Here is a 13949-nt window from a genome sequence, read left to right as displayed (position 1 = left end):
GACCACACTGCTGTACTATTATAGGCCCTATATTTTAATTTAGCTATTTTTGTTTGCTTAAACACCGTTCAGTATGAATTTGACTGTAGCCTACTCTCTTTCTGTAACCAACCATATCCAGTGTACACTGAAATGTGTTTTTCAGTGACAGGAAGCGTGAGCCTATCCGGAGGCGCCTTTTTCAGTCACATGACTCATAGCGTTCCGTAATCTCGCTATACGTCCTCTCGCGAGCTTTCTTTTTCCCTTTTCATTCTGAGTCCAAGATGGTAGGTAGCTTGATATTTTGTGGCATTTACCAGTATCCAAAATCTACCTCCATCCTCAGCGATATGTGTTCTAGGTCTGCCGCAGATGATGTGTAGAAGCATTACATAGCGCTATAAATGAATAGATATAGGTATTATTGTGGATAGTGTTTGAAATTAATAAGTAAATGCCGGCTAAGGCACATCGGGCCGCAGAGCTGAGACTCCCGTTCATTTGTCGTGTTTAAAAATGCTTGCCGTACATACTCTGACAATAGCGTGTTACTGTCTTATTAATCTCCTGTTTATAAATGTATAGATAAAATACATACTGGTATTTAATTTAGTTGACTGGGTAGAAGGGAAAACACTACAGCAAACTCGTGTTGGCTAAGCTAGCTTTACTAGTGCTAGCAGTTTTCGGTTCTCACAGACACATGAGTTACATCTTTATATGAGACAATATGAATTATGGGAAAGATGTTTTTCACTTCAAGTTATTTTTTTCGATGTGCTTGCCATTATTGCTCAAATATGTGCAAGTTCTCAAGCTAGTGTTTATATGGAGAAATTGCTAATTATCCGTTTTTTGTGAAACGATGCTTTGTATTGGTGTGTAATTGACGTATTTTGTTGAATCTCCCAGGGAGTTGACATCAGACACAACAAGGACCGCAAGGTTCACAGGAAGGAGCCCAAAAGTCAGGATATTTACCTGAGGCTCTTGGTCAAGGTAAGAACCAACATGATACTCAACACCGATAAGTAAGCAAGAAACTCCAGTTTTAAAACGTATTGCTGCATTTCTCTGGCTTGTTGTAAATTTTTCCCTTAAATTTTATATCAGTTCGCTTTTTTTGTTATGTGTTGTAGTTGTACAGATTCCTGTCTCGTCGTTCTGATGCTCCCTTCAACAAGGTCATTCTGAGGAGACTCTTCATGAGCAAGACCAACCGCCCGCCTCTGTCCATTTCCCGACTGGTGAGTTTGAACCCCAGTGTTATGCCCGGTACACACTGTATGATTTTGGCCTGTCCCAGACGAAAGATGACCAATCATGGTGATTTCTGTGGTCGTGGCTCCTAAACGGTGGTCCTGCGTCGTACAGTGAGAGAGGTTCAAAGACGGCTGTTGTCACGGTCTTGCGACCAAAGATCGACTGTGATCATTTTCTGACTGTCAGAGATTTAGCATGATCATCTCACAGTGTGTTTGCTGCTACGACCTACGCCTACTGACTAGCCAATAAAAATGCGACTTCAAATGCTATATTGATCAAAGCGACATGGTGCTAAAACTAATAACTACTTGCCTCAAGCTCCATTTACAAAATTGGCATGCCAAGTTGGCCTCTTTTCCCTTTTTATTTTTCAGCGTACATAAAAACCACAAATGCCAAAGTGCGATTCATCTCGCTCTGTTTATTACTAGCGCATGCTGATGACGTTTTATTCTGTACTAACTTGCGTCGTAGCCTACTTTTCAATAGGTGTCATCATCGTACAGTCTACATGCATGTCATACCCAAGTTTACACAGTCTGTAGCAGGTAATACTCCTGTAGATCTCGTTTGCACATGACCTTTTGCGTGTTATTAATTGGGCTGGGTATTAACACAGCTTTCACAATTTGATTTCTACTCACAAGCTTCGGTTTCAATTCCATTATGATTCGATATCGATTCATTTATATATATATATCAGATATTTCTCAAGGAAAATAAATCTCTCAACTAATGCTGTAAACTGTTTATTGAACCATTACTATAATATTAAAGGTTAAAATGAACTTATGTATATGCACACAATTACATTACAAAGATATTATAACTTCCATATGTAATCACATTAATTACATTTTGAGTTTTAAACTGTAGCTGTCAATTTATTCAAAATACTTAATATATTGAACAGGTTAAGTACAAATATAATGAATATATTTGCATATATTTAGCAAAATGCTCATCTCTGGGGTTTTTTTATAGCTGTTTTATTGACGTCTTTCCGCAGTTGAAAAACTAAGTGATTACATGAGACAATACGGACTGAAAGCGGTATTGTTTTGAATTTAGTAATGAAATTGTTTGTAATGGTAAAGTAATGGCTTTGTTTCATATCAAACGTAACAATGTTTTGTTCATCACCTTAAAACAGCATAGACTGAAAAATTGGATACCAAACAATTGCTGGTCCCCATAGACTTCCATGGTATGAAAAAAAAAATGCTATGGATATCAATGGGAACCAGAAACCTATTTGGTTTCCCACATTCTTCTAAATATTATCTAAGTTCCATAGAACTAATAAATGTTTAGAACAACTTGAGGGTGATTAAATTGCCATCATTTTTAGTTTTGGGTGAAATATCCCTTTAAGAATTGATATTGGTTCACCAAAATGAGAATTGGTGAGAAATCAATATTTTTAACACAGCCCTATTAAACCTTGTCACTTTTGTCTCATGCAAAGTTTTCTTCTTTCTTTGCCTCTAGATCCGTAAGATGAAGCTTCCAGGCCGTGAAAACCTGACTGCTGTTGTTGTGGGAACGATTACTGATGATGTCAGGATTCACAAAATCCCTCAATTAAAGGTAAGTCAGACATTGGAAGTGTGGTTAATTGTTTACGGTCCAACTGTCCACGTCCATTTTGGTACCTCGGTTTAAATTTTGTAATTCATTCAAATGAAGTTGGATTATCATCAAGCGGCCCTTTCTGAAGTCGGCTTGTTTTGCGTGTCCCTCTGTGAATCTCGCCGTTTGGTCTACTACACATACTCATGCACGTGCATTCCCGGGTTTGTAGAATTACAAAACTCGCTCCTGCATCTCCATCCGAATGCATGAGTGAAATCACTGAGGTGAAATGCACATTTATTTTTATAGACGGTTTACTGTTCTAATAGGCATCAAGTTGGAATGATGTGGGCTAACAGCTTTAACAAGCAAATGCTATCATTTAACAACCTTGTAGCTCACAGTAGGTTTGTCTTTTAAAGGTTTACAAGTTATCGTTAACAATCTATTTCCCAGTGGAGAAAAGAGTTTTTACTTTTGGAACTCAGCTGTTGCTCTCTATAGTACTTTTGTTGTAATACAATTTATTAGGGATGCACCGATACCACTTTTTCCAGAACAAGACTATTTTCTTTTCTGGTACTGGACGATACAGAGTACCGCTACTTGTATTTTCACTGTGTTTGTAATTTAAATGTATCGGGTACAGAAATTAAAAGAATGTAAATTATATTTGTTGGCTTAATTTTGTTCATCAAATATATATTTCCTTCAGTTATTTTCATGCCTGTTAAAATGTATTGTATGAGCTTCTATTACTTTTTACTGTTCATTCTTTGCTCAAACATATTTTATCTTTCATTTAATATCACAGCACATATTTAGAGTTGCTCCAGCAGGGCTCAGTGCTGAGGATCGGCTCAGTGCTGAGGATCGGGTCAGCGGTTCAAATGTTTAGACACCATTGAAATGTCTCAAATCTTTATTCCAGATTTGGTACTACAGCAAAACTACTGGCCTAATTACTGTACATTTAAAACATTACAGACAAGCAGTCAGTAATAAAATAAGAACAAATCAAATTACAAATAAATACAATAGAAAAAAGAATTAAGTTTTGAATTATTGTAATTATTGTTATTGTGTGATGTTTTTCAATACAGTTGCATTATTTAAACATTATCTGCACTTTTACAGAAGAAACGTATATCTGCAACTTTTACCATTTCTGCAAGGACTGGTGTTTGGATTTGTGTTTTTTAATTCTATGTAATTGGTGTATTGTTGGAGCCTATTTGATGATGGTGGTACGTTTTACTTTAGATAAATGTTTGTTGCTGAGGCTCTCAAGAATGCATGCAGCTGTCACTTGTAGCCAAAAACAGTGGTGAATGGTACTATATTGATATTGTCATTGATGTTATTGCAATAAATACCAGAAAATATCGTGATATATTTTTAAGTCCCTATCGCCCATACCCTAATGTGTGCTGAGTGAACGATCAGCAATCAACAGTTTCAATCAACAATCAATTTTTTTTTTTTTTTTTTTTTACTTTATTAGACGGCTTTCTTTTTTATACACATTATACTCTGTTGTTGATGTTTCTTTGTCCGGACCCAAACACTGTACTAGGGATGGTGAAAACTAAAAAATTTCTTGACCGACCACCGAGCCTCATTAGCCGGTTGAAACCGGTTAACCGATTAGTTTAAAATATGCTACGCTATTTGAAATAACAGCCATTTCGAGCCGCGCCTGCAATTTCGCAACTCTGTCGCATCTCTCTGCCGCTCTGCCTCCCGCTCGCTCACACACACGTCACTTTTTTTTAATTCCCTACAGCGCGAAACATGAGTCCCGCAAACGCGGCGCCGAGGAGCTTGTATGTAATCGGAGGACAAATGGCTCCTTAGTTTCTAAATGGTTTGGGTACAAGGTGATCGCGTTGAAAATAAAGGCGTTTGTCTAGCGTTAGAAGCTCATTTGAAACATTGCCGCGGCTCATTTAAGAAAACGACAGCTCCGAAGAGATGCCGCTTTAGTTTGAGGTAGTGCTAACAATAATAAAGAAAGATGATCATCATCACCTTATATCATAGATGATGTGCTACTACTGTATTTAAGCACTGTATCACACAAGTTGCAACTTACATCTGTGTCATTCTTTTTGGTGAAATGGTCCCACACACTACTTTTCTTTGCACGCTTCATCCTGTCGTCTGCCCTGGCTCTAACCTCGAGTGTTTTAGCCTGTAGCCTTTACTTTTCGCAAACCTTGTGAGCGCGCGAACCCAAACGCTGTGACCTCGCGCCAAATGTTTTTATTGGTTTATTAAGTACAAACAGGCGAGTTATGAAAAATTGAGTGTGAGGGATTTGTTCACTTCACACAAAAAGATCTTGGAATGAGATGGCTAACTGTAGTAGCATTTAGTCCACTGTCTATAATAGCCTAATTTAGAGATCACTTTTTTTTTAACCGACTTCCGACAACTTTGATCGGTTAACGTTGATACGGTCAACCATTGGTCAAACGGTCATCGGTTCACATCCCTACACTGTACGCACGCTGCCTGGTATCAGTTGTTGGTATCAGAGCATTTTTATTAGTAGTACACAAGCGCAGTACCCTACAATTTATTTGAAAAAAATTTTAGGAACACAATTTAGGAACACGGCCGATGCCGACGAACTAGCGCTGATGAAAGCCGACTGTGTTGTCGCCTCGCGTCGGGGTTAAAAGCTGCACTTGAACACACCGAGAGAACTACAGCCGACTGTTAGCTAGAAAGTGCGTTCTGCGCCTGCGTGTAAATGAGACAACTGTCTATTTCTGCAGACATATTCGTCTATATTCGTCATTCAAAAAGGGAAACCGACGCTGCCGGCTGCAGATACACACACACAGTAAACAAAGCACTGCGTGCTTACCGTTTTGAATATCAATCCTGCTAAACACTTTCTTTATTCCACTCCTCTCGTGTTAATATTGAAATATGCGTCAAGGAACACTCAGGTAAGATGACATATCATTAGAACAGCCTTCTATCTGTACCGTTTTGACTTTGCTCGCTGTTTTGCTATTATTCTCGTGCACTGCCTCCTTCACTAAGCTGAACAGCCAATCAGAGTTCCCTCTTTCACCGACGGCCCGACGCCGATTCAACATGTTGAATCGGCCGTTACAAAGCCGACGAGGACCAATTTCAGCCGACGGTGCGGAACACACTGAGAAGATTTAGTCGGCCGACACATGGAAACTGCCCGACGGCCGATCGTCGGCTTGGTGTGTTCCAGGCTTTAGAGAGATGACATGGATGATGTTTAAATTATGCTTTAGATGTTTTTTGTTATATAAGCAGTCATAAAGGCTCTGTTGGATGTTTTTTTTTTTTTTTTTACTTTCACCCAGAAGTGAGTGCATGCAGTGTGAAGCTGTCTGGATATCTAAATGAACATTATTTCTCTTTCCTGTGCCGCCTCACAGGTGTGTGCCCTAAAGGTCACCGACGGTGCTCGCCACAGGATCTTGAAGGCTGGTGGACAGATCATGACCTTTGACCAGCTGGCCCTCACTGCACCTAGAGGACAGGGCACCGTTCTGTTGTCTGGTACGTGTGTGCAAAGCAAGAATACTTTCTGTAGAAAACTAATTCAATGTAAATCTGATTCTTTTTAATAATAACTTTCTCATTTTCCTGAATGAGTTGCTTAATTGTTTGTATTTCGAGGGTTTCAGCTCCGGGTTGTTAAAGCACATGTCTTCTTTGCAAACAGGACCCCGTAAGGGCAGAGAGGTGTACAGGCATTTTGGAAAAGCTCCTGGAACTCCCCACAGCCACACCAAGTAAGGGATCAATGTGAACGTTCATTTCAAGCCTTTATGAGCTTGAGGCTGTTTGATAAATGTTGATCGTTGTGATGAACCGTTTAACGGAGCATGTTTGTCTCTCCTCTAGGCCCTATGTGCGCTCCAAAGGCAGGAAGTTTGAGCGTGCCCGTGGTCGCAGAGCCAGCCGAGGCTACAAGAACTAAACAGCTGTCTTTTTGTATTCTAGTGTATGATGTGGAATGCAAATAAAGATTGGGTAATAATTCTAAATACAATCTTTTGGAGTTGCTTTTCTTGATCTTATTTTATGCGCCTTCAAAAATGCTACAAAATATTTTTGCTGCAGCCAAGTGACATTTTTATCTTGTGAAATTGACACCCTACATGCACCTGGAGCACAGAAATGACTGTGACTTCACCACATCAAGTGGAAAAGCAAACCTAATGATGAAATGCTTTTACAACTGTAGGTACATCTGTGTATACACACGCTTCCAATACAGTTTCAGAATTAATCAAACTCAGAGATTGCGAAGAATATAGTTGTCGAGTTGAAAGAAGTTAACGTCAGAGGAAAGGTCTTGATTGAACTTTGAATTTTCCGTTTTACTTAGAACTGGTTTGTTTTGTGCAAATGTACGTGCAGAGCAGTTTGTGTTAAAATAGTTTAATGGGTTGTTTTTTGATTTTGAGGCTCTGATATAAATTTGTACAAATCTTTTCTTCTGTGTGCTTGTTGATAAATTCATAAAAGTCTTAACAGACACATTTTGCACCAGTTTATTCACCAATTTTTTTTCAGCCTGTCATGCAATAATAAAAATGTTCAAAATTTGTTTGACAAAGTAGTACTATATGACAAAAAAAAGGGGTAATTTTACGTATCTGTGTATTTTAAATGAATTTTGAGTACAGAACTAATTCAAGCAATGTAGGAAATTGCTCATACAAAGTGTAATGCCCTCATTTAAAATGCAAAGAATATCTACGTTACTTTGGATGGCCATGCAAATGTAGAAGTAAAATGGCACAGTTTAAAGTAATGATGTGACAGCAGAAGTATGTGGAAACACAAATTCATGTAGTGTTTGGACACTGTTCAAAGAAGCTTTGCTATTGGTGAGTAAACACTTTTCAGAAGCTGACTCTCTTTTATCTGTAAATCTGTGGTTGTAATTTCCAGTACACAGGACAAACATTTCAGAAGACTGTTAGCAGTTTCAGCCACATGTTGGTGGTGTTATAACAAACAATGAATATTAATTTCTAAATTTCCACCTTGATCATTTTAAACTTCATCTTGAAATTAAGGTTTTGAATGATAAAATCTGAAGTCTTTATGAATAGCAGGTTCTCACGCTCTCTAAAGCCCGCTAAGAAATCACATTGAAGTCCATTGAATTTAACACCCATCTTGTGTTTTTCTATATAAGGATACAACCTTCTAGATGAAACCGATCTGTGCCATGATGTAAAAAACAGTAATTGTGTGACAAATCTGCTGACAGCATCTGTGCAGTTTATGTGATGCATATCTTTCGATAAAACCCTGTTTTGACTAATTTCTATAGAGAAATCATCTGTGGAATTAAAAGCTTTGATTGAAACTGAGCTCCAGTGTCCCACTTCTGACTCTCATGGAACTTTGACCGCTGTAATGAATGAAATTGAACAACTTCTTACAAATCACATTCTGCAGATCATTCTGAATAAAATGTTTGTGTCAGCAGATTTGTCTCTCTTTTCACATCTTAAATATACTTCAAATTTAATAATACATTTTTGTAATCATATTTACACATTGAATCCCTAAATGAATGTAAAAGCAACACAAATCAATTGACAATGTAATGTTTAAAGGCACGTTTTTACCAAGTACTACCAATATATTTAAACAGATTTTCTCATTTTAAGGACAAAATAAGTAATAACAGCCATTCAACTATTTTTGTTTTAAAAAACAACAATTACAGTACATCATCTATCTTATAACAATGGTTTAATTTAAATGAACACAACAATCAGCCCAAAAACCCCAAACCCATTCAAATGAATGTATGTAAAATAAATACACACACGTTTGTGTGTGTATATATATTCATACTTATATATTCATATGTATATATATTCATATATTCAATACTTCAATATATATTCATATATGCATTACTTCAATGAGCTCATTAAATTACTACTTTGTTTAAATTAATACATTTTTAGCTAACTGTGATTTTTTATATGTACATTTCTGAAATACATTCTTAGTTACGTCTGATAACAGATCACTCTAAACTGTAATATGGACTCATGCACTTTCTGTAAAGCTGCTTTGAAATCATTTGTATTGTGAAAAGCGCTATACAAATAAATGTGAATTAAATTGAATCTATATATATATATGTATATGTGTATATATGAAGAGTTCAGATGCAAAAGCCTTTAAGTGCCATCTGAAATTTTCTTCTAGAATGATCATTTTTATCAAGCTTGTATATTTAAGTTCAGTAATTTCACTTAAATGGCAATGAAAATGACCTATGAATTGTCATTTAAGTGAAATTACTGAACTTAAATATACAAGCTTGATAAAAATGATCATTCTAGAAGAAAATGTCAGATGGCACTTAGAGGCTTTTGCATCTGAACTCTTCATATATATATATATATATGTGTGTGTATATATGTGTATATATATATATATATATATATATATATATATATATATTCAATTCATTATTCAATTCAAGGCATTATTGGGTTACAATTTTTTTTATTCAATTTATTTGAATAAAATTTGATTAAATGAAGATAAAAATGGGTTGCACTTTATTTTACAGTACGTGTACTAGAAAGTACTGGTAATATTAAGGTAACTACATGGATTAAGGTTAGGTTTAGGTGTAGATTCAGGTTTAGTACCTAGTTATTGCAATTACTATAATACACAACATGGAGAACAGGACTGTCAAATAAAGTACTACCGAAAAATTAAGAAAAAAAAATGACTCTGGATATTCATTTTCAAGAGAGTAAAGGATTTAGACAGATGAATGTGGAGAACGGGGGTGTCTGATATGAGAAAGTAATAACTGAGGGGGTCAGTGGGGAGGAAATTTGTAATAACTCAGTCACAATCCTGCCATAATCAGTGTTAATATGTTCCATCCTCTCCGCTATCTGCATGCATATAATATTCCCACTCGTGACAGTGTCTTTTTTCCACATCAGGGGCTCAGGTCTTCCCCAGCTCTCCTGTTATTCAAATCAGCTGCATCAGTCACATGCACAGTAGGAAAGACCCCATCACACTCTCATATCGCCCCCTCTGATCTGAAGACAGTGAACGCTGATATCCGCATGCTCTATAACCACAGCAGTGGTTCACCTTGACCCCGCTTGATATTTGGATGTTTTCTGCTGAAATGAGGGCATATGGACGAACAAACGGCGTGAGAACTGTCGAGATGCACAAAGGAAGGAAATTATGAGAATCTGAGCTTGAAAGCGTCTGAAGATCTGTGGTTATCCTCCCATACTTCACCTCATGAAGGCATTACCTACACACTGCTGTTTCCATGGATTTACATATTTACATATTCAATAGCCAGCTTACTATTTCCCCCTGGTTAAAAGCTCTTCACTGATCTGGTGTACAGCAGCCCCAAAAAGCCAAATATATAGATAGATGTCAAGATATTAAGGTTTTACAAAATGGCCACACTTTATATTACGTGTCATACTTCTATGTACTTTCATAAAAATACAAATAAAATTAGGTACAATATTGTGTTCTTGTATTGAAAAATACTTTTGAGGGGAGATTACCTTTTCAGGTTAGGGACAGGTTTGGGTTGTTTCAACACATGTTTTGTGTCAAATATGGACAAACCCAACCATTGGTTTAAACATTTTAATACAATTTTGTGAGTGTTAAGGTGTAAGGAAAGAGTCAACAGTGTGATTATAGTTGTAATTACAGAAATTAATTGTAGCTATAATTACATGCAGGCATTTAAAAAAAATATATAAGTACAATGTAAAAACATGTATGTACATAATAATTGCATTGTATCAAGTTAGTAAATGAAATGTTACATACAACATTGTTTCAACCCATGGTTGGGTCAAATATGGACAAACCCAATTTAAAAACTGAATGTAAAAAATGTACATTCCATATTTGTCCCAGCACTTTTTTAAGCGTAGTAATTAAAGTCACTTATAAAGTGGGACCTAAAAACAATGCTGTTAAAAACTGAAAAACTTAGACACTTTCTGGTTGTCAAATGTTAGTGTAACGTGTCTTTAGTTAATGTGATGATCTACACCTGTTGTTACAACACTCGTGAAAACTTCACACAGTGAGACCCTTTGTTAAAAGTCATTGCTAAAAAAAGACATTAGTTCTGGGAAAAGCACAATTTCTTTGCAGAAGTCCCTCTGTTTGATACTTTGTACCTTGTTGAAATTCAGTTAATTAATTTGATTACCCTTTATTTGGTAACACTTTATTTTACAGTGTCCTTGTTACATGTTACATGTACTTACCATAGTAATAATAACTATAAGTTATGCATAATTACATGCAACTAACCCTAAACCAAACCCTAATCCTAACATGTAAGTACATGTAGTTAATTATTATTACTAAGTACTTAAATGTGTAATAAAAGTGTAACAAAGACACCTTAAAATAAAGGGTTACACTTTATTTTAAGGTGTCACTGTTACAGTGTAATTATATATTTAAATACTGTGTAATAATAATTAACTACATGTACTTACATGTTAGGATTAGGGTTTGGTTTAGGGTTAGTTGCATGTAATTATGCATAACTTATAGTTATTACAATAGTAACATGTAACGTATGTAACAAGGACACTAAAAATAAAGCGTTACCATTCCTTTTATGTGTCCCAGCGTGTACAAATACTTATTTGGGGCCACTTTGCAGAAAGAAAGGAAATTTGCCTTTATAGACGCTTCAAAACGAGAGTCGTACTTTGCATACTATAAATGTGGACTACAGAAGGAAGGAACTGCGACTTGCTTTTGTGACAGATAGGAGGAGTGAAAAACAAAGCAAAAAATGGGAGGGGAGAGATTGAGTCAGCCACAGACTCTTTTCTTCATCAAAACAACTCCAGCCCCCATATTCATGTCACTCGCACACAGTCTCTCTGCCTTTACTGGAAGTGCTGCTGTTTTAGAATATGCTGATCGCACATCCGCATATCAACGGCTCAATCAAATGCATTCCGAAGCTCAGGTCTGAGACTGGGCTGACATAACAGAAAGCAGCACTTACACAACCACATAAACAAATCATGATGCCATGGTGAGAGCTATAATTACACATGGCATTTGTGTTTTTTTTTACCCACTGATTAGTGTTGGTTATCAGAAATGCATGCCTGATGCAATGGTGACATATAGGCTACTGAGAAATAATAATGCACAGTGCCTTTGTTACACGTTGCATGTACTGACTCCAGTAAAACAGTAAATGATGCATGATTACATGCAACTAACCCTAAACCAAACCCTAACCTAAGTACATAATTACATGTTGTTTATTGATATAGTTCTCAAATTATGTAATTACACTGAAACTAAGACACCTTAAAATATTAGTGCTGTCAAATCGATTAATCGGAAATTAATCACATCTAACATAAAAGTTTGTGTTTTATATAATACAGGCCTATACTGTGTATGTGTGTGTGTGTGTGTGTGTATATTATATATGAGGCATTTATGGTTTTTGGGCTGATTGTTAGTTTAAATTAAACCATTGTAGGATTGATGTACTATAATTGTTGTTGTTTTTTTTTAATCAAAATAATGGTTTGATCATTTGCAGTTTACAGATATTAAATATATATATATATATATATATATATATATATATATACAGTGGTGGTCAAAATTGATGGCACTCCTGACTAAAAAATAAATCTGCATTGTTTATCCTTTTGATCTTTCATTCAAAAAATGCGCAAAAATCGTAAAAGAATTGAAATTGGGGGATAAATCACATTATAAAATAGATGTTTTTCTCCAAAACACGCTGGCCATAATTGTTGGCACCCCTAGAATTTTTTATGAGAAAAATATCTCTGAAGTATATTCCCATTAATATTTTCCTTTTTTAGCACACCTAAACTAGGAACTAGGAACTTGAAATTGTCCAGCTATGACTTCTTGTTTCACAGGAGTTTAAATATGAGGAAACACAAAGGTCAAATTCCCTTAATCATCCATCACAATGAGTAAAACCAAAGAATATAGTTCTGATGTGCAGCAAAAGAATGTTGAGCTTCACAAAATAGAAAGTGGCTGGAAGAAAATAGCTAAAGAATTGAAAATCCCCATTTTGACCATCAGGGCAATAAGTAAGAAGTTCCAATCAACTAAAGATGTTACGAATCTGCCTGGAAGAGGACGTGTGTCTATATTGTCTTAATGCACGGTGAGGAGGAAAGTTTGAGTGGCCAAAGACTCTCCAAGGATCACAGATGGAGAATTGCAGAGATCAGTTGAGTCTTGGGGGTCAGAAAGCCTAAAAAAAATGATCAAACAACCCTTACACAACCACATGTTGTTTGGGAGGGTTTCAAGAAAAATCCTCCTCGCTCCTCCAAAAATAAACTCCAGCATATTCAGTTGTCAGACACGACTGGAACTTCAAAAGGGACCGGATTCTATGGTCAGATGAAACCCATCAAACCCACCAGATGTGTTTGGTGCAAACAGGGATGAAGAGTACCCCATGCCTACGGTTAAATATACTGCTGGATCTTATATGTTGTGGGCCTATTTTTTTGCTGGAGGTCCTGGACATCTTGTTCAGATACATGGTATTATGGATTCTAGCAAATACCAAAAGATACAAAATCAAAACCTGTCTGCCTCTGCTAGAAATCTTATAATGGGCCGTGGTTGAATCTTTCATCAGGACAACGGTCCAAAACAAACATCAAAATCAACACAAAAATGTGTAACTGAGCACAAAATGAAGCTTCTGCTATGACCGTCCCAGTTCCCTTAACTGAACCCTATAGAAAATGAGTGGGCTGAACTGAAGAGAAGAAGCACCAACATGAACTTGTGAATCTGAAGGATCTGGAGAGATTCTGTATGGAGGAATGATCTCTGATCTCTCGTCAGGTGTTCTCCAAACTCATCAGGCATTATAGGAGAAGACTCAGAGCTGTTATCTTGGCAAAAGGAGGTTGCAGAAAGTATTTAATAACAGGGTGCCAACAATTATGGCCAGCGTGTTTTGGAGAAAAACATTTATTTTATAATGTGATTTACCCCCCACTTTCAATTCTTTTACTTCAATG

General features: G+C 36.5%; 1 protein-coding gene across 1 annotated transcript; it reads left to right on the top strand.

Moving 5' to 3' along the window:
* Positions 1-167: 167 nt before the first annotated feature.
* On the top strand, positions 168-6874 carry rpl18 (ribosomal protein L18). Its single transcript, XM_084385106.1, has 7 exons — positions 168-269; positions 895-981; positions 1122-1229; positions 2740-2838; positions 6255-6378; positions 6545-6614; positions 6727-6874. Exons 1-7 carry the CDS (start codon positions 267-269, stop codon positions 6800-6802), a joined length of 567 nt encoding a protein of 188 aa, XP_084241232.1. The 5' UTR covers positions 168-266; the 3' UTR covers positions 6803-6874.
* The last annotated feature ends 7075 nt before the right edge of the window (positions 6875-13949 follow it).

This window comes from Rutilus rutilus, assembly GCF_951802725.1.
Source record: "Rutilus rutilus genome assembly, chromosome: 17".
Classification (NCBI taxonomy): Eukaryota; Metazoa; Chordata; class Actinopteri; order Cypriniformes; family Leuciscidae; genus Rutilus; species Rutilus rutilus.
Note: the sequence above shows the minus strand (reverse complement) of the source record. Positions and strands in the feature narration are given on the sequence as shown.

What these genes read in the sequence shown, in the direction of transcription:
- rpl18 (XM_084385106.1), top strand. An exon ending in ACCTGAGGCTCTTGGTCAAG is followed by an intron (nt 982 to 1,121) that starts GTAAGAACCAAC and finishes TATGTGTTGTAG; the next exon opens with TTGTACAGATTCCTGTCTCG. An exon ending in ACAAAATCCCTCAATTAAAG is followed by an intron (nt 2,839 to 6,254) that starts GTAAGTCAGACA and finishes GCCGCCTCACAG; the next exon opens with GTGTGTGCCCTAAAGGTCAC.